Source organism: Mus caroli, unplaced genomic scaffold, assembly GCF_978045245.1.
Source record: "Mus caroli unplaced genomic scaffold, Mus_caroli_1 scaffold_2, whole genome shotgun sequence".
Lineage (NCBI taxonomy): Eukaryota > Metazoa > Chordata > Mammalia > Rodentia > Muridae > Mus > Mus caroli.
In genome coordinates, this window is record NW_028227257.1 from 109,771,046 (window position 1) to 109,793,126 (window position 22,081).

The window sequence follows — 22,081 nt, forward strand, 5'->3', positions numbered from 1 at the left end:
TTTACTGACCTCACCAAGAAAGTAGGTGGTATTTACAAGTGGATATTTGGGTCCACAGTGTGGTTCATTCTGTGCATGATATACTTGATGGCGTCTTCTGAAAATGGTGGGCACAAATGTATTTGGGTTTAACATTCTTGTTTTTGATAAGGTGACTTTTTGTGAGTCTAGCCTTTTCTCTCCTCGGGTTATACAGTTCTGTCCATTAATTTTAACCAATTTATGTGTGTATGTGTGCGTGCATGTATATGTTTGTGTTTTTCCTGTCAATGTAACACATTTGTACTTGGTTCCTTTAGTCTTTTTCTGCCAATAGGTTGTTAACACTTAGGAACTCTTACTGCATTTGGCTTCCTTATTCAATGGAGAGAGAAACTCAAAGGTGGCTTCTTTTTAGCTGTGTGTTACTGAGAGAACCTAGAACCCTGTAGGCAGGCAGTTGTGTGCAGCTGTGCAGGCACCTACACTCCACAGGAGTGTGGCATAGGGTTCTCACTCATCAGGCTTTCCCTTCCACAGAGACAACTGGCAGGCAGCTGAAAGGACTGTGCAAGTGACGGGACTTTATCTGCAGTAGGTTCCCTTGAGGTAAGCGGTAGCTGCCCTGTAGCATCAGTTCACAGTTTAGTGTTCAGATGAGCACATGTGTACTGAGACCTGTAAAACAGTTTAGTTCTAAACCAAGTGGAGTTAAACACAAAACAACTATCAAGAATATTTTTAGCTTATTTCTTCTGGACTTTGGAATATTCTTGATATTTTTCATAGATGACTATAATCAATAATTTCACATGTTCTCTCATAATCATGTTATGAAGAGCAGTAAAGTAACTTTAGATGTTTTCCCTTTCTGTTATTTGTTGTTTTTTTTTTTTTAACAGAAAAAAATATAGTAAAAGTTAGGTTCCCTACATAAGATCTTCATAGAGGATAAAATGTTTTTATGTTTCCTTAGTTACCAATATTCATAACGTAGGTTATAGATCAAATATTTGGATTCTTTTAGAGGAATTAACCTAATAATAAAAATTTCCTTTAAAGAACTCCATGGCTGCCAGACAGTGGTGATGCACACCTTTAATCTTAGCACTGGTGAGCGAGAGGCAGGTGGATCTCAGTGAGTTCAAGGCCAGCCTGGTCTATAGAGAGAGAGTTCCAGGATAGCCAGAGCTACACAGAGAAACCCTGTCTCAGGGAGACAAAAAAACTATTCCCTGGCTATATTTTTAGATGGATTTTAGCTAGCTGCATTACTTGTACATAGATTTACTTGTGTAGACATTTTGACATTGGGGGCAGCATTAGGAAATCTTGAAAAACCACTTGGCTTTTGCTGTCCTGTATTCTGTATGTGGGATGTTTAAAATTGTTAGTTAAGCCTAGTGGAACAGTATTTTGACATTTCTTCAAATTGTACATATTTCCTAATATTCAAAGAAGTGACTTTCATTATTCTATATTTTCTTGTCAGAAGTTGTTTATCCAGAAAATGAACCTCAGGTTTTGTCTCTGTAGTAGAAACCTTAGTTAATGAGTTTTCTTTGAGAAAATAATTCTGTCCACACCGAATTGTTCTTAGATGATGATTAGGGCATTGGGCGTGAGTGGTCCTGAGGTAGAAGCACTCCCTGGCATGAATGTGCTGAGTAGTGGAATCTAGGTAGCAGCATCCCGTTGTCTCCTGACAGAACTTAAACTCATTCTTTGTAACCTGTTTCCTGATTGTTATTTTGGGATGGAAACAGGGCCTGGAGTCTGCTTGACAGACAGATACTCTACAATTCTAGCACCCTAATACATTTTTAAAATAAGAGTGTTTTGTTTCTGTAAGCAGATAGTACTGAAAGCTTTGTTGATGTTGTTTAATTAGCTGCCCTCACCTAACCCACACCTTAACCTCAGTCATTTTAACTTTTCCTCCTGGCATTTACTTACAGATTAGAGTAAAAATGTGTGCCTGCCATTGCTCTTTTAGTGCTTAGGGGTTAACCTACCCTTTCCCCAGTAGTTTTCTGTTCACATACCCAGAACCATATTTTCTTCTGTCTTCTTATTGTTAACACTAAAAAGCACCTTATATAATAATCAGTATTAGGTTAATTGAATCTACTTTAATTTATATTTTTATTTTAGTTCATCTATGCACATATGACTTATTTTTAGATGTAGGATTACAGTATAAAAACCTTTTGTGGGGGTTGGAAAGTTGTTACATCAGTAAAATGTACTGTGCAAAAACAAGGAATTTGAATTCTTAGTTCCCACATAAAAAACTGAGTGTGGCGGCGTGTTCCTCATCTTCAGGGGAGTAGAGACAGATCACTGAGATTTGTTGACCAAGCAGTCTAGCCAATCAGTGACCCCAAGGTTCAGTGAGAGACCATATCTCAAGAATGAGAAAGACAGCTGACATTGACTTCTGAACTGTCTACATTCCCGTACACCCTTCTTTTTTTTAGAGTTTCCGAGGAGTTACCATGACTGTCATTACCCAGGACATGCTTTTCAAACTCTAATGTGCAGTGAATCCCTAGCTTAGGGCAGTAGTCCTGTAGCATTTTGTTTCTGTTTTTTAAGCTCTTGTATCCTACTAGACTCAAAAAAGAAGAATGAATAGAATTTGATGTTATTAAGAAAAAGAAGGAAAGGGAAGGAGTCTAGGATAACTTAAAGTATTTTACCTTTTAGACAGGTAAGCCAGAGGGAAGGTGACTACTGGGTGGGAAGAGTTGAATTCTGTCTGGGTAATCTTGAGTTTGTCTGTCGGGGACGGACAAATGAGATGGTGCTGCAGGTAGCAGAAGTAGAGATAAAGACCCAGAAGTCTTTGGCATGGATGCTGATAAAGGCGTAGGTTCAGATAACCACATCTTAAAGTGCAGCCTAAGGGCTCCTACAGCCCCTGAAACATGCTGCAGAGAGTTTTTTATAGCTTTGCTAATGCGTTCTTTTTCTTAAGAGTTTTTAGAGAATTTCCAGACTTTGTGACACATGGTACAATCACACTGGTGATTTATATAGAGTGTGTATTTGTATGTCCTAGTGTGACAAAAATCTTACTTTAAGTATTTATTACTTTAATAAATACTGATATTTGTAACCCACCCAAATGGGTTTGGGTTTTATTAGCTGTTTTCATATTACTGTGGTGGAACGTCTGACAAGAACAGCTTAAGGAAAAAAGTGCTTTGCACCTTGCACATCTTAGGGTTTGACCTGTCAGGGGTGCTGGGGAATGAAGACAATGATAACATTGGGATTGGGTGGGCTGTGTGCTTCACTGAAGATGTACCAGCATCAGCCAGTAAACTCTGTGTTTATTTTATACATCTAAGTGGAAGAGGCAAGTTTAGCTAATCTTGGTAGGGGTCTCTGCAGGGCAGTATAGACTCAGGCTCTATCACATTTTGTGCATTCACCATCAGCATCTGCACATGGACCCCAGTGCATTGGAGTCCTTGACATGGCTATGGTTATGTCAACAGCACACATTATTCAAATGTGGGACCTTTATTGGTTATTGGTGTTCATTTCCATAAAAGTGGGAGGGGCTTGCTCATCAATCTCCTGGGTGGTAATCTTCTCCCCCCACCCTTCGCTGTTTCAGCACTCAGATTTCCCTTGGAGTATTTTTGGAAGTTTTTGGAGAAGTTCTAAAAACTTGGAAATAATTGTTGTCTAGGCATTTATCTAGCAACCAAATAAAAAGTTGTTAAATACTGCCTTTTATAAAAGTGTGTGTGTGTGTGTGACAGAGGGAGGGAGGGAGGGAGGGAGGGAGGGAGGGAGAGAGAGAGAGAGAGAGAGAGAGAGAGAGAGAGAGAGAGAAGAGAGGAGAAGAGAGAAGAGAGAAGAGAGAAGAGAGACAGATGGATTGGTTTACTGTTCTCAGGCAGAAAAAACTTCCAAGCTGATTGAATACAAAACTTAATGGAAGAAAAAAGTCAGATTGTTTTAACTGAAAACTCATTCTAGTATAGAGAATGATATATTCTAGTCGATGATCAGTAGAAGTTTCTTTAAAGAATAAGTAAATGTCTGCCAACCCATCTCCTTCATGAAGCATCTTCATCCTCTTTGTCAGCAAATCCATGCCATTCATCTCAGCTGCTCACGTTACTGTTGTTTAAAATGATGCCAGTGTGTTAAGTCATCTACACAATCAGTTTGCAGGCTTCCAGCTCTCAAGATTGAGTTCTATAGCTCTTCCAAATTGTTAAGAACCCCAGTAAACTTCTTAAATGTAGTTTACCAGTATTTACCACTTTAGGAATTTAAAATAAAAGGTAGGACCATTTAAATTAAATGTAGGTTTAAATACACAAGGTATAAATCATCAGGGAAAATCCTGGCTGCACACAGCCTCTGAAGTGTTCCTCTTTAAATTAGTGCAAGTTCAGGACGCCTGCTACAAACAGTTCTTACACACTTAACCGAGCAAGGTTTGTGAGGCTTAATGTTTTACACTGGATAGTTTGAGGGAAGCAGCGGAGACTGTGCTATATAATCAGTGAGGGTATTTAATAAAGTCTCCTCAGCTCTTTTGCACTGTGGCAGCTGGAATGCTTTCCAGTATTGCGAAATCCAAATGCTGTCTGATAGTGGGAGGGAAAGGTCTACTCACTGACAGTGCAGAGGAAATGTAAAGTATATTAACCATGGAGGTGAATTATAACTATCTGAAATTTAAATCACCAAGATGTGCAAACAAGCTCACAGCGTGTACTTGCCCATAGTCACACACGTGGTAAGGTAATGGTAGAAATCCTAACTCAAAAACCTGTCTGATTGTAAAATGATGCTCTCAGCTGTAGAAGTGTGGAGAGCTCTGTCTTGCTAGCTAAGGTAGTGTGGAGCTTACGGGTAATCACCCTACTGAGACTTCTGAAAACTAATGTGGAGTGCAGAGTCTTTAGGTTTAAGATGATTTCTAGCAGTTGTCAGATAGGTCAGCCCAAGTAAGGTCTGGAGTAAGAGCACTCGCGGGTGTTAATTTCACACATGATACTTAGATTGTAAGGGCTCTGTGCTCAAGCTGATATTTGATAAGAATTTTGTTTTCAGTGTTTTATTCTTTAGTAGAGTTTTAAAGATACTAGAAAGATGCGTTTTATGGCAACAAAATATGGAAAATATTTTACTAATGGTCCTTTATTTCTCATTTTCTAAAATAACCAAGTAACCATGACTACCTACTGCCCAGTGAACCTGTATAGCCTAATTAATTTTCTGCTGTATGGCACAATTTTGGTTTTGAATTGTACCAGATGATTATAAGAAGTAGTGGTATCTTTTTATGTGTATGGATGTTTTGCCTGCATGTATATCTGAGCACTAAGGGCATGCCTGGTGCTGGTAGATGCCAGAGAGGGTATTGGATACCGTGAAACTGGAGCACAACTGATGGTTGTGCGCCACCATTTGCTGCTGGGTCCTCTGAAAGAGCAGCCCATTCTTAGAGTTCTTAAACCATCTCTTTAGCCTAGGAATAATATTCTTAATTTTAGAGACTATGAAATGCATATTACACAGGAAATTCATAATTTATCATAATGATAGATAGATAGCCTTATCTTTGTCCCAATGATACATCAAAATCACTTCTAGAGTTTTAAAGGCATTTTCCTAGAAATAGTTATATTTGGAATGCATATTCTGTTTAGAAATGAAAACTTTGGAAATTATTGAAAATCACTGCCAGTAGATATATAGTAGAACACACACGAGATAAATAAAATGTACTGTTGTAGAGAGAGAGAGAGTGTGTGTGTGTGTGTGTGTGTGTGTGTGTGAACTTAGAGCTTGTACCAGGCAAATTCTTTACTACTGAGCTATAGACTTATTCTACAATAGTGCTAATTATTATGTAAAGATCTTGAAATGTGGTAAGTATTCTCGTATATTAATATTGTTAAGTAGAGACTGATAGCCTTTGAAGTTAAATTTGGAATGTGAATATTCTACATTTGGTCTTTGTCAAAGGCTGAGAAGCAATTCATATTTCCTGACACCACATTTACACTTAAAATTATCAGAGACAGTTGGGTGGTTCACTGATTAAGAACAGTTGATGCTTTTGCAGAGGTCCCAGGTTCAGTTCCCAGCACCCACATGGTGGCTCTCAGCATCAGGAACTCCAGTTCCTGAGGATCCTACCTTCTCTCTGGCTTCTACATGCATATGCATGATGCATGCAGGAAACCATCTAGAAAGTAAATACATAAAGTGAAAAGAAATCTTTTTAGAGAAATAATGTGTGATGTGGGGTGTGTGTGTGTGTGTGTGTGTCAGTAACTAGGAACTTGTGTTTAAGGTAGTGACTTCAGTGTGTGTATGCAGGACAGTTTTCATTTCCTGTGAATCACAATGGGACATAACTTGAAACCACTGTTCTAAATTTTGCTTTTGTCATGACTTTAATAATGCCAGGACTTCGGGATAAATTAACACAAGTTATTGCTTCCCAAACCCCACCCAACTCATCCCTCACAACTGTCCTGTACGGCTGCTTGGTTTTGATTTTGGACTTAAAAGCTGCTGACAAGATAATTTGAGTAAGGAGAAAGTTCAACTGGATTCTAATTATTATTATTTTTTTTTTTTTGGCTTTTCGAGACAGGGTTTCTCTGTGTAGTCGTAACTGTCCTGGAACTCACTCTGTAGCCCAGGCTGGCCTCGAACTCAGAAATCCACCTGCCTCTGCCTCCCGAGTGCTGGGATTAAAGGCGTGCCCCACCACGCCCGGCATTGGATTCTAATTTTATAGCTCATTCTGCTTTGCAGTTTTAACAGGAAAGCCAGAGAAAAGAGAATGTCAGTAAACAGTTATGATGCATAACAAAAAGAAAATGGCACACTAAATTATCAAATTACTCTTCACTTATATTGAAAACTTAGTATGTTCTTTTTAACATATGGAGATTTAGTTTTACGTAACCCAAGTAAAAGCTTAGGTTGGAATGGGAGGATGGTAAGTAACATGGTTGTTAGAACTCAGAGAGAGTACCTCAGTATTAGACTTCCTGTCAGTGGAGGCAGGTGCTGGGCATGCATGACAGAAGTGAGATTTGCAGGCTTTATAACAGTGCAACAGTCGATATTTGAGTTGAGTGTTACCCATCTTTTCCCGCTGCTCTCCACTTTAGTATGATACTGTCATGTAAAAGAAGCAATACACCATACAATAAAATACACTCAAAGTCGCTAGTGTGATTATTTAGAACAGCAAGAAAAACTTTTATTTGGTGATTAGGTTTCAAGATATTGCATATGTAAACTTCTGTAGTAGATTTTAGAGTTAGCAGTGTAACAGGTTTTCTTTCAGGGGTCAAAGTTTCATGCAAAGACTTCTAGATAATAATTATTAAAGTTCTATCTCTTTTTCAGGGGTGGGCTATTCAGTTCCATCTTAATGTCCATATTTGGTAATAAGTTTTTACAAAAATGTAATAAAATACAAGGAAGCAAGAAAAAATTTACAACAGAATTTACTATATTCTAATCTAGTTCTTAAAGTTTAGAGAAAACAGGATATCTTTTTAAAATTTTTTTTACTTAACATGTATGTATTTTGTTTGCATGTATGTCTGTACACAACATATGAACCTGATGCCTTGCAAAGGGTTGAAAAGGCTATAAGAGCTCCTGGAACTGGAGTTACAGATAGTTGTGAACCTCTTTGGGGATGCTAGGAATTGAATTCTGGTCCTCTGAACAAGCAGCCAGAGCTCTTAACAACTGAGCTATTGCCAGCCCTGAAAACTGACTATCTTACACATTTGACATTCTGGGAAGAGGGGTATTAATTTGCATTGACTGTTTTTTGGAAAGGATCTATGTTTTGGTGTGTGCCATTAAGTAATAAAGATATTTCTCAATTATTACCTGTCTCAATCTAGTTTAACAAGTTCTGTCCAAAAATGTGGTTAACCATTGAACAGTGGGATAAGCTGGATGCCTTAGTGGTTAAGAGTCCTTTTTGCTCTCATTTAGAGGACCCACGTTTGGTTCCCAGTATATGTGTGATAGCTTGCAATGATCTATAATTCCAGTTCTAGGGAATCTAATTCAATTTTGTGATTTCTGTAAGTAACAGGTATACACATATTACACATACGTATATGCAACCCAAATACCCATATGCATAAAACTAAAATTAAAAAACATATTAAACACTATTCTAGCAGCTGTAGGCAAAAGTTTGTCATGATATCTGTTCACATTATAATAACCATCCCTGAATTTTGTTTGTGGATATAAAGCATTCAGATAGGCAGTGAGTTGTACTTTTCAAGTCAACCATTGGTTTGATGAATATTTCACCAAAGATACTCAATATTAGTATAACTTTTTTTGTGTGTTTTAAAGTGTTTAAGTCTTAAAGAATTTAGTTGGAGAGAAATTAAATGTTGCCCTGTTAGCTATAGTGATTTGTTAAGATTTTATCTAATCTGTGTTGCCTGTGTAGTTAGGCTTTGTGGAGTCTAGGTAATAGAGCAGACTGTACTGTCAACCTCCTTTCCGTTGATGTGCTTTATCTTCAAATCCTGTAATGCCTTGTTTAGTGTATTTATGCTGGTAATTTTAAGGGTCTCTCTCTTCTGCGGCTCATAGGGATAAGATCCATATTGATTTATGCCCTTAAGTTTGCCACAGCACTAACATTCTTTTTTCTTACCTTAAACTTATTTGCATTGAATAAAGACAATTTCACCTTTAATATAAACAAAGAAGCTCATGATTAGCTATAAATAGACCTTTGTTTGCTAAACACTAACCTAAGTCTTAATGAAAGTATAGCATTCATTAATTGTATCACCTTTAGAGTGCTTTAAAATTTGCCTTTGTTTTTCAAACAAATTTCCAAGTGCTAGAAAATACTATGTAAGTTTGTACTATCCCAAGTCAGATGTCAGAGTAATGTGTCTCAAACCTGGCATTTGTAAAGCTAAGCTGTTTCATGTGTACTAAAGTCTTTCTTTCTGCATTTTCTCCTAGCCACTGTTCCACTGTTTGTTGGATTTCTTGGGCCTTTTATAATAATGTATTATTTTCACCTAGCTCTAAAACAAATTCAACTCTACCTTCTCTGTCAATCCTTACTGAGATCAGCTGCTGCAGTGGGTTAGTTGAGAAAGGTAGAGAAGGACAGAGAAATAGCATGTTAAGCAAGGGCAATAGTAACTTGAAAAGTTCTATAGAAAGCATTTGATCTATGAAAATGTACATGTTATATAACTATACAAGCTGTGTCATTGGTGTCTTTGGATTGCTTCAAGGAAAGCGTTGGGTGTGATGGGTAGTTCTTAGAGTCACATGTGCTTCTTCAAGGGAGCACGGGCACTGAGGGAATTAATATATTCAAATAAGAGGCTGTGTTTGTGGGTGTGGGTAGCAGTGGCATAAGATGTATCTCTGTAGGTTAGAGCCTTAAGTTAGTCATCTTCTCCTTTAATAATTTCTGAGTCCTATTCTCCCTTCAGACATTTGTGAAACGGTTTGACAATTGTGGGTAGTATTATGAGCTTTGTTAGTGACGAGTCATTACAGTGATAAAGTATGTTGTGAGTTTCTGTACATTTTCCTCTGAAATTCTAACTCCTCCAATAGGCCCGTGTACAAATGAATGACTCAGAATTGGCAGTGGTGGCCTTCAGTGAGGATTTTTATTTTGTTTAATATTATTGCTGCTTAGATTATTTATATTTAAACCCAACTATTCTGTGTGCATTTACACTAGGGTTGTTTTTGGCCTAAACTGTAGGTTCTGTGGGAGAGAGAGAGAGAGTGTTAAGGGTGTTCATAAATAGAAAATGTTTTGCACATCCTATAAATTACTTGTAAGTTTATGAGGGCAGAAGCTACTAATCCTTTTACATTATGACACATAATTAAAGTTTTGAAACAAAGTACATGGACATTTGGGACGATTAATAGGGTAGTTGTTGACATAAGAGAATTGATTGGTGTGTACTGATATTGTGTGCTGAGTGTACTGCAGGTGTTGTGTTCCAAGTGTATTCCTTAGCCAGTCCCCACATTCCTACAGTGCTGACAGTAAATGGATTTCTGGTGTAACACGACACTGATTATAATTGTGGTACATGTTGGATCAAGGGTTTATTAGTCTGTTCAGAAATTCATGGTACATGGCTCATTAAGATATTACATTCCATACAACTCCAAGTATGTCCAAAGTGAAAGGTTCTCACAAAGGAGGAACGTTAGGACATCCTAGTAGGGCAGGAGGTCTTGAGTCAGTAGCAGTGTTCACTTTACAAGCTAACATAAGTATATTGTGGCTTCACAGTCTCTGTCTTTCACTCCCTTACTTTATACAGTCCTTCTGGACATTACCATTTGGTTCCCATCTCCTGTACTTTATAGTTTAAAATTATTTTAGACTTGTTTTTTTTTTTCCCCTCCTTGTCATTTCTCAAACTCACATCTCATTTTCGATAAACCTCTTGGCTTTCCTTCTTTACTGTAATCATGACATCACTAATCCACCCCCTTTAGAAGAACTGACCCTTTCCCCAAAGGTGTATTTCATTTCCCTACTGAGAAATTGTGTTGAGAGGAAGAAAAAACTTCACTCAGTATGACTTTGTCTTTAAAAAAAGACATGGACTATTCTAAAATGCTTGTTGAGTGAACTGCGCAATGAATGTTTTCCCAAATACGTTTGCAAATTTGTACATAATGTACCATAATCTCACTCCTGCCCTCTTATGATGGCCAGAACGTTAGCATTTTAATGGTTTGCACTAAGGAAATCTGTTTTCCCCAATGAAATGTAGCATTCTCAGACTACCTAAATGGGTGTTCCTTGGAGTGAACCATTTAGAACATGGTATCTTCTAAATAAAAATTGCTGATTCTATTACTTTCATAATTTCTGTTGCTGTGGTTTAGTCAAAATCTAAATATAGAATTCAAATAGGACCTTGGTGTGCTTTAAACTTAGTGTGGTGTTAGTTTACTATGAACAATGGGTGGTAGATTTATTTGTTGTAAGCTGGATGAGGTGGCATATACCTTTTATCCCAACACTCTTGAGACAGAAAACATTCTGTAGACAGGAGGGTTACTGTAAGTTCAAGGCCAGCCTGGTCTACATAGCAAGTTCCAGTCTAACTAAGGTTATCTATTGCACCCCTCAATATGTATTTGTTGGCATAGATTGTTGGAATATTATAATAATTTATTACTGAGGGACTTGTTTTTATTTTAATATATGGTTAGGATTCTTCATAAAGATGTTAACAGAATTTCTAGTTTGTTTTAGTTTAAAAGTAGATTAACAGGATTTCCTTAAAAAAATAAATATGGTTTATAAAGTGAAAAACTTAACAGGCAATGTATGATAGTTAAATACACAGTAATGTTTTGAAATACCTGTAGTTAATTCATTTAGATTTTGATCCAGGTCATGTAGCATGTCAAATAGAGAGAATTTAAAGAGCATTTGGACTTTGGGGCTGCACAAAACTAAATTTGCTTTGACTCTTGCTGTATAGCACTAGTAGTGCAAACCATGAATAAGTTGTTAGTCATTCATCTATTTGTCCAGTAATAACATGGTAGGCCCTGTAGCGAAGGGGTGAGGTGGGAAGAAGATGGAATGTTTATCTGTAAGGAATTCAAAGATAGAGCTGGGTATAGTGGTGCAAGTATTTAATCTCAGCACTCAAGAGAGAGAAACAGGTAGACAGCTACCTGGGTTACGTAATAAGATTCCCCCACCCCCACCCCCACCCCAAACATAATCTATTGCTTTGCTATAATTGTTCTTGAATAGTAATTGCCAGGCATTCAGGTGAATGGTATCTTAGTTTGGGTTAAATATGTCAGTTTTTGTCTGTCTCTATTTTCGCATTGAAATTTAATTTTTATAGACTAAATATATATGAATAGTACAAAAACAGGAAAAAGTTAATTTTTCTCTCTTCTGACTTAAGAATATTAAGGTCTGATTATTCTCAGATTTCTCATTTTTCCTTAAGACAAATTCTGTAAATGTGAATCTCAGTTATATCTTCTAAATAGATTGCATGTATCCCGTGGGCACCATTGAATGCTTTATTTGGCCTCAAAAGTAAGATGATTTTTATATTGATAGTAATGATTTTGCATATTAAGACTGTAATTTAAAATGTTGTTAACTTATTTTCCTTAGACACCAGAGAAGAAACAATCAGAGTCATCCAGGGGAAGAAAGAGAAAAGCAGAAAGTCAGAATGAAAGTAGTCAGGGTAAGCAGACGCCATCTTCCTTCAGAGACTGTGCACATTGAACAATCCGTTACTCTGATTTTTAACTAATTAGGGTAGTAACTATTGAATAAGTGGCTTTGTGGTTTGGAAATTTTCCATCTAGTATGTATTCTTTGTATTTATAATAGCTTAGGACTGTTCTTCGCATAGAAACCAAAGCATGAAACTGCAGGCTTTCGTATTCTAGGTAGTTAGCTCATGGTTACTGTTTGGGGACTTTGACATTTTCGTATTGTTTGTTTATTGGGGCTTAGAATCTTGTAGGCATTCCTTTATCTCCTTTCAGTTTTCCATTCTATCTCACCCATTCTCTTTTTTATTTAAAAAAATTTACAGGAATAATTAGATTCTCATTAAAGCGCCTATTTTTGGTAATGCCTACTTTCATTCTTTCTTATATATCTACATTTTGTGATGCAAACTAAAAAGTTATTTTCATTATATTACACATACTCTTTTAAAAAGTCTGTGTGTGTGTGTGTGTGTGTGCATGCGTGTGTGCGCATGCGTGTGTGCATACACACGCGCACATGTGCTTTTATGTGTGGTGCTTGTGCCTATGTGCTTGCAGATGAGTGTATCTGTGCACAGGCCAGAAAGAGTGTTGTGTGTCAGGATTCCTCTGTCACTTTCTGCCTCTTTGAGAGGAAGAGAACATCCTTGAACCTACGGCTCATTTTTCTTGCTTGGGCTGGAAGCCAGGAAGCCCTAGTAATCCTCCAGTCCCCTTTCTGCTGGGACCCGGGATTACAGGTGTATTAGGATGCAGAGCTTGTTATGTGGATGCTGGGATCCGTCAGTTCTGGGATCTGGATTTTGATCTATGTGATCACACACCAAGCACTTCCGACCAGAAGACATGATTTCTTTTAACCAACTGGTACTATTTAATTTGGGCCCTGGAAAGATGTACAGTAACTTGGGTTCCTCAGTCATATATACATAGGAGTTGCATGTTTTGCAGCGAGTCTTTAGTCTTGTGAACTGCCGTATCACTTCCATAGAGCACTGGCATCAAGGGGTGAGCTATAGCAGTTGTCTGGGAAACAGAACAGAGTTGTCTAGGGCCTTTTAAAGGTGTATAGTGTGTTTGATTTGACGTTACAGTTGCTTCCTTTTGTCTTGGAGCAGGCCCTCCAACTTGTGGTTAGTGGACATGTAAGTTCAATGTGAAGGTACATCAACTCATTTCAGCAACAGACTCAGAAAATCTTAAAAGTAAACCCCTAAATAATGTGGGCTTCTGAACTGGCTTAGCTAACTTGTCCTTAAGAACTAGTGTTTTTTAGGGAGCTATTGAGATGGCTTAGTAGCTAAAGGCACTTGCCACCAAGCCTGACAACTTGAGTTAGAGATCCAACATCTGCAAGTTGACCTCTGACCTCCACATATATCCTGTGCCTGCTACCCATGTACTCCCAGACACTAAATACAGTTAATAAAAATGAACCCAGGCCTTTTTTTTTTCTGACTGATCTGCAGCCCACAGAAATGCCTGACCTTCTGGGTGAGAATGATTGCCTAAATTGGATCTCCTCATTTCTTCCTCACTAAACAGTTGCTTTAGAATGACACTTAGCTTACTGTGTCTCCCACCCTGCCTTTCCTTACAGCGAGCTTCAAACCCAGAAGCAAACTCCCCTTGCCACCTCATGACTGTTTTAAGTCATATTTCCATTCCACCACCAGTAATACATAATAGAAGTGCCATTGCTTCAGGAAATCAGGCCTGTCTCTAAACCTAACAAACAGCGGAGTATCTTCCTCCTTAACAATAATGTACATTGGTGGAGTGGTTCTTGGTTAAAATTCAGTTTCTAATGAGGGAAAGACAAAATGGAAGTAGGGCTATATCCTGAAATTTAGATGTCACATATATGGGAAAGGATATCACAGATAAAAATTTACGTTCAATTAGAAGAAAAGAATTAGGGAAATAGCTTCTAGGTAGGCAACCCTCTGTGTTCTTTACTAGCCAGTGGTATCTCTTCAGAATTTTCAGGGATGTTATCAGAGACAGAAAAGAACATTCCTTTAGGATAAGTCTCTGCAATCTAGTCTGACTTAAATAAATTGATATGAAACTGTTGTTCAAAAAATTTTAATAGCATTAGGTTCTTTAAACCTCATAGAACTGCATTTTAGGGCAGAACATAAAAAGGATGGTGTGACCTGTCACAAGACTCCTTAGCAATATGGTCTTAAGGACAATTTGTAAAAAGTAGACTTTTAAAACATACATCCTGTAAATTTGCAGCATTTAGAAAACACAGTGAGACCCTAACTAAAAGAGAAAAAAGACAAAGAAAATCAAAACATTTTACAAAATAACATTGACAATAAGCATATGGTTGTCTGCCCAGCATGTTAGATTAGGGTTTGCATCATCCAAAGCTGGGTTTCACTTCTATTCTTAACAAAGTGTGGTTTAGTTTGTCAGATACAAAGTTGCCATTTGTCTTTTTAGTTTATTGTTTTTTTTCTTCTTTTCTGGGATTAATAGATTATTAAGAAACATTAGTAATGTTTTAAAGATCAAATTCCGTTTGATGAGGGATTGACCATGCAGCTCAATGGTAGCATAGCTGAAGCCCTCAGCTTCAACCCCTAACCACTCTCCAACAAAGGAGAGAGAGGGTTGAGAGAGAAAGAGACAGGGGGTTTCTAATGTTATTTATCTGAGTTTTCAGCAATTACTACTTCCATAAATTGGCATGTTTCTATTAAAATGTGATTTGATTAGATTTTCTAAATGTTTAAAGATTATTAGTATTTTTAATACTCATCATTACCTTATTAAAATGCCACACTTAAATAAATGGGTTTATATGCTTCTTATTAAATAAGTTATATTTTAATTTGGCACTTTGCTCTTTTTGATGTAATAAATGTTAGATAATCATGACTGGCCTTTAAATCTATATAATTTTTATTTTTTATATTTTAGGAAAAAGTATTGGGGGACGTGGCCACAAGATTAGCGACTATTTTGAAGTAAGTTTATTAAGAATTATTTCTAGTTCCTAATCCAGTGTAGTTCTTCTGCAGGTTGAAAATCATTTCTTTGAAGTACAAGGTCAACATTTGAGAATATTGTTAACATTGTGCGGTATTTCTTTGCTAGGAACATGAAAAACTTTTAGAGTACTTATATTCTTGGTTAAGCAACCCGTATTGTAGATAAAGTTAGCTAGTAGTGTTCTTTTTGCAGATGAAGTAAAGTAGCTACCTGGATGACAGACTGAGTTAGAGTAACAGTAGAACCTTCCTACCAACATTGAGCCCTGTGGATGGAAACTAAATAATGGATAAGAGATATGACTCTCAAGCCCTGAAAAAAAAAAATAGCCATGCTTTCAGTCTTTCTTGCCTTGCCTTGCCTTGCCTTGCCTTGCCTTGCCTTTTCTTTAATTTTCTTCCTTTTCTTTTTTTAAGATTTATTTATTTATTTTATGTATATTAGTACACTGTAGCTGTACAGATGGTTGTGAGCCTTCATGTGGTTGTTGGATATTGAATTTAGGACCTCTGCTCTCTCAGTCCCTGCTTGCTCTGGCCCAAAGATTAATTTATTATTATAAATAAGCACACTGTAGCTTCAGATGCACCAGAAGAGGGCATCAGGTCTCATTACAGGTGGTTATGAGCCACCATGTGGTTGCTGGGATTTAAACTCAGGACCTTTTGAAGAGCAGTCAGTGCTCTTACCCGCTGAGCCTTCTAGCCAGCCTGCTTTCAGTCTTTCTTAATCTAGACTATGTTCTTGTTTCTGCATTCTTTTGGTTTCCAATTTCTGTTTCAAAATATTGATTGCTTATTAAAACAACAAATGCTATTTCTTCAGTAGAAAAGGTTGTCTTCACTTTGTAAGAGCAGATTTGGCTGATTAAGACAAGAGCTAAGTTCAGACAACACAAATCTCCAAAGCTTTTCTTTTTCTTTTTGTGGGTGAGAGAGTGGTTTTTTTTTTTTTTTTTTTTTTTTTTTTTGTAAAACTGTTTCTAACCCCAAATTATTCACTGCCCTTTATTTAGTTAAGCCAGTCAGGGTTAATATCATTAAGAACTTGTGCTCAGGGTAGGGATAAATTCAAGTAATCATAGTCTCTTGAATACCTACTATGTGCTAGATGATCAACTAAGCCCTAGATAAAGTGAATAAAGAAAAATTATTGGGTTGCAGAAAGTTGTTTAGTGAACACCCTAGCCATTTTCCATCTCTGACATTCATATCAAACTTTATGTTAAAATTAATAAGTGGTGAAGTAGACAATAAACTCTACTCCTAGAGCAACCAAGCAGCAGTGAGCTCTTTCCTTCTGCTCTTGGCATAGAAGCATGAGCTAGGAAGAAATTACTGTGGGGCAGGTTGTTGGCTTCTATATGCAGTTGCATATATTTCATAAGAAAGAATGGGGTTTGTAAAGAGTTTTTTGTTGTTACAGGGAAAAGATTTGTTCTGTATAATTATTTTATATAATGCACCGAATATTTGGATATCATAACAGATCTTGTGAATGATTCTAAGGTAGTTGTGTTTACTAAAATTATATGTAAATATTTTAAAAATTTTGGTATTAGAGACTGGTTTCCTTTAAAGAAAAATTTATAGGGAAACTGCTAAACTTTGGAGGAAAAATATAAATACGTTCATTTTGGGGGTGATTTATTTGTCATTGAGTAAACCACAGTATAACAAATTACACTCAGAAGATTAGGCATCGTTTGTTATATGATATAGTCTTGGGCTTTATATAGCTGAACTTGTTCTTGCTTTTTCTGCACCCATTTAAATTACTGGTTGATTTTTATCTGAAGCAGAGTATAATTAGGTCTGGGACGTAGACCATCTGTGTGAGGCCATGGATTCACTCCCCGGCACTAGAAATAAAAAAGAGATATACTTGAATTAATTCCTTAGTACCAAGTCTGAAATAGCAACTGTGCTTTCCTATTTCTTTTCGCAGTACCAAGGTGGAAATGGCTCGAGTCCAGTAAGAGGCATCCCTCCAGCAATCCGTTCTCCGCAAAACTCACACTCACATTCCACTCCTTCCTCATCTGTAAGCTTTACTTTTCAAGGTTTTAATGCGTTGTCTTTGCCTTAGAGGTTATACATATTGAATAACTTAAAATGTGCTACTTTTGTTTTGTATATACTTTTATATAGTCATATTTATGTATTAAAAGGGAAATCACTTCAGTGGCATAGTTGAATCTTCTTTAATGACCTGATTCTTCTGGAACTTTTATTTTTGAACCGGAGTTTTTTAGCCAGGTGTTGTGCTGTATGCCTGTAATCCCACCACTTAAAAGAGAAAGAGAATTGGGAAGTCAAGATCGAGGCTGGAGAGATGCCTCAGTGTTTACGAGGACTCTGGCTGCTCTTCCAAAAGACCCAGGTTCAATTTCTCACACTCAAAATGCTGGCTCACCAAAATCTCTAAGTCCAGTTCCAGGGCATTTGAAATACTTTCTGGCCTCCACAGGAACCAGGCACGCATGTGGTACACAGACATACATGTAGGCAAAACACCCATACACATAAAATAAATAAGTAAATAAATAAAAGTTAAATCCCAAGGCATTTAGAGTCAACAACTATAGAGAGAGTTGAGGGCCATCCTGAACCCCTTAACTTTTTTTTTAAGTGAGTTTTTAAGCTGAAGGTTTCCTGCATTGATTGTTTGTATCCAGGTAATGTTATTTTGCTACCAAAAAAAAAATTAGTAGAGCCTGTGGGCTACCATAAATATTACAGTATCTCTTTTTATTCACTTATTAATTTCTGACTTTTAGCCTTGTTTTTGGTTAAATTTCTTAACATGGAAATAATCATCAATTATTTAGGGGAAATTTTAAGGAAAAGATGGGCTGTTCAGTTCAGCATTAGAAAAAAGTTATTAGAATTAGCCTGTAACATTTTTGTTTCTAACATTTTAAGACACAGTTTTTATGTACGTTGTTTTGCATCTTAAATTTTATTTTTCATTTACTTGGACATATTTAACCAGAAAAATAATGTTAGCTTTCTATAATTTGAAGATGAATTATAAATTGGTAAAAAACTGGACTTTGTCTTACTTATTCAAGCACCCTTTCATTATATCCTCTTTTACTCATTGTCTGTAGACATACTTAGTCAAGTCTTTCCATTTTGTTCCATGGGATGCCATACACGGACATTTGCAAAGGATGGCTTAGGATTCAAATTTGAAAGCTAATATAACATTAGTTCCGTGTTGCCATCCCTGTTTACAGACTTAAACCATAGAACTCATTAATAAATGTGTGATTTTTAGAGTACTTATGACTATGTATTTTTATTTTAGTACTAAAAAATCTAGATTTTTATGATTTTTGTTTGTTTCTTTCTTTCTCACCCCCACCCCCAGGGTCTTTGTATATCTAGCCCAGGACTCACAGAGATCTACCTGCTTCTGCCTTTAAAACATGATTAAAAACATGAGGCACCTTGCTCAGTGATTTCTTCTTTTAGTCATGAGGATCTTTTTAATATTTTTGTCCTGGCTATACTTTGTTTATAAAGCATTAAGCTTTTGTGGACCTGAATACAAGCTTCTTTAGGTCACGAAATGTATGGTTGTTCACACTGGTTCTCATACAGGAGGTACTCAGGAATGCTTGTTGGATGACTTAATGATGATTAAAAGTGTTTTAAAGGTATTACTAGATAAACATTTTCAGAAATGTTAAGTAATTGTTGCTGAGTAGAAACTTTTATGGTAGAAGTTTTACCCTAATTTTCAGGTTCGACCGAATAGCCCTTCTCCTACTGCATTAGCTTTCGGGGACCACCCTGTTGTACAACCAAAGCAGTTATCCTTTAAGATCACTCAAGTAAGTAATAGTTTTAAAATTTCCTATGACTTTTAGGAAAAAAATCTAACCAGTTGTATTAACAATTAAAATGTTTATGGTTTGTTCTGTATATAATTGTAAAGCAAAATTAAACGCAAGAGCTGACTTACTAGACTACAACATTTGCAGGGTAGAGGAACTGAAGCATCCAACTTAGCACCGGCTTGCCCTCTGTGACATATTTGAGCAGATGTCTCAGGCAATAAAACAGTGTGTGTGTGTGTGTGTGTGTGTGTGTGTGTGTGTGTGTGTGTGTACATACATATATATACACATACATATATATGCATATATATACATATGTATATGCATATATATAGTCAGTATCTTCATAATGCTGCTGTGTTGGTTATAAGTGAATACTAAAGTCATTTCAGTGTCTATATGTTTATATATCAAATTACTTAGATATATTAATGTCATTATTACTATTAATATTCAGTTTTATGAATTTTGAACACAGATCGTACGTTTTTGAAAGTTTTTTATTTCTGCTTTGCTTTCTGGTGCCAAGGATTGAATTTGGGCACCAGTGCAAGTAACAGGCAGATGCTCTGCCACTAAACTGTATTCCTAGTTTACACCGCTATTCATTCATTGGTTTGTTCATTTAGTTAATACTTTTTCAGACTTAAAATTGGAGAGTTGATCTTTTGATGGAACACCTTGACACCATAACAGTATATTTTCTTTACTCTTCCTGGATCGTGTCCAAACTGTTGTGTGTGAGCTGGGTGTGGTGGTACATGCCTTTAATCCCAGCACTCTGGAGGCAGAGGCAGGCGGGTCTCTAAGAGTTCAAGGTCAGCATGATCAAAACATACCCATCAGATAAATAGAAGCAGTCTTTACCTGTCAGTTATAAACAGCTTAAAAGCTGGTTTTACAAAGCTAAGGTTAACACTCTTCAATATATATATAGTGTGAACATTTGTGTATGAGCTTTAATAAATTGTATACAAGGTTTTCAGCATTTACACTTAAAACTACACTAAGGTGTCTGGGGATGTCTTTTTACACAAACTATTTTTCTTGACTGTTTGAAGTTGGTAAAATCTACCCTGACATTTATATATAATGTATATAGTAGAGATAATAAAAAAATATCTTTATTTCACTTAGACTGATCTTACAATGCTGAAATTGGCAGCATTAGAAAGTACTAAAAATCAAGACCTGGAGAAGAAGGAAGGCCGGATTGATGATTTGCTCAGGGTGAGTAATATGTCATGGGAAGAAATCATGTGATTTAATTTGGCAGCAGTTAAACTATTGAGAAAATACTAAATATGACAGTGTTCTGTATTTAAAAACAATAAACTTTTTCGTGTATGTGATAATCCACTTTAGGGGCTCGAGATGGCTCAGTGGTTAGCCTCTGCAAGCACTTACACATCTATATACAGATATACACACTCCTAGTTCAAATAAAAGACAAATGTTGAAAATACCCACTTTAAAGTCAGAATAGGTGATTAGCTCTGTGAGTGTGAAATTGAGAAATTGTTGAAGAAGTAGAGGTAGGTTTATAATTTTTTATTTGGTCGTCTACCTCTAGTCAGATAACCCATTTCTGTTAAATAGTTTATTGCTCTCTGCCTGACATCAGATACCATTAAGGATGTAATTACTGCCATAATCCTGTGAGATTTTTAATGGAAGCTTTATTTTTAAAAATAAATTCAGGATTGGCAAGGGAATTTGAAGTGCTCTTCTGGCCCATTTGGGCACTCCATATATGTGCTTCACAGATATATATGCCAGCAAAACCACTCATATACACATAAAGTAAATCTGAAAGTATGTAAATAAATAAATCTAAGGTATTTGGCAAGAGGCTTTGCAGATAAAAGTGTTTGCTATGCAAGGCTGGAGATCTAAATTTGATCTCCAGAACCTACATAAACGTAGGAGAGAACTGACCACAAAGATGCAGCTTACACACACGTGCCATGGCTGTGCATCCATACATCATGCACATACACAAAACATTTAAAAACATTTCTAAAAGTATACTTAGAATGTGAGTGAGGCATAAAGCAGGATTTCTTTTCCCTTGCAATACCTTAGGATCACCTACCTGATGGAAGTACTAATTTTGAATTCTCTCCCGTGGAGTTCTGATTAAATTGATGTAGCTTGGATGTTGATAAATTTAAGAGCTTCTACCAACTATTGTAATTCAAGCCAACACTGTGAACCAGTAGTGCCATAGCTTAATAGCACCAACATCTGTGACTCCATTGTAACCTTGGAACACTGCTCTGTCACAGCACTTACTGCTAACCCACTCTTCTGGCATCAATGATATATGTCTTCATCATTACTTTTGTTTCCTTATAGTTGTGTATGTGCATGCATGTGTGTATGTTGGTGTTGGTGCTGGTGATCAAACAAACCCAGGACCTCCCATATGCTAGGCAAGTGCCGCGCCTCTGGACTGTATCCATAGCCACCTTTTCACTTTTTATTAGACTGGATGTTCCCTAGCTTTCAGTTTTTAGGGTTTTTTGTTTGTTTGTTTGTTTTATTTAATGTTGGCTTCTTCCACTTTGTGGAATGTATTTTCATTACATCATACTTTCTTTTTGATGATTGTTTTTACATGTTATAAGTTTATAGTTTATACTTTGTGTATACTTTATCAAAGATTCCAAAGGAACTGATTGTAAAAGCCTAAAGAGGTCTTTACTGAAAAACGAGGCTCATTTTAATTTCTTCCTATATAACCAATTATCCAGTTGAATTAAAAAGTTCATTTCTATACTTAAGGCTCTACCATTAAATCTTATTTCCATATGCAGTATACCTACTTCTCTCTTATGTCCATGTTCTGTTTTGTGTATTACTGGATCAGTCCTGAAACACTATTTTAGCATTTTGCAGTTGTCTTTGTTAGTAACACAGTATAAACAACAGTACTTC

General features: G+C 36.6%; 1 protein-coding gene across 2 annotated transcripts in view; it reads left to right on the top strand.

Annotated features, from left to right (window-relative positions):
* The window catches only part of Tlk1 (tousled like kinase 1), a 111,757-nt gene that overhangs the window by 53,860 nt on the left and 35,816 nt on the right, over positions 1 to 22,081 (top strand). For both annotated transcript variants that reach the window (XM_021154516.2, XM_029473978.2), the window contains exons 4-8: positions 12,179 to 12,254; positions 15,223 to 15,269; positions 17,242 to 17,337; positions 19,046 to 19,135; positions 20,279 to 20,371. In XM_021154516.2, the coding sequence (XP_021010175.1) occupies positions 12,179 to 12,254; positions 15,223 to 15,269; positions 17,242 to 17,337; positions 19,046 to 19,135; positions 20,279 to 20,371 (402 nt within the window). The remainder of the gene's footprint in view (positions 1 to 12,178; positions 12,255 to 15,222; positions 15,270 to 17,241; positions 17,338 to 19,045; positions 19,136 to 20,278; positions 20,372 to 22,081) is intronic.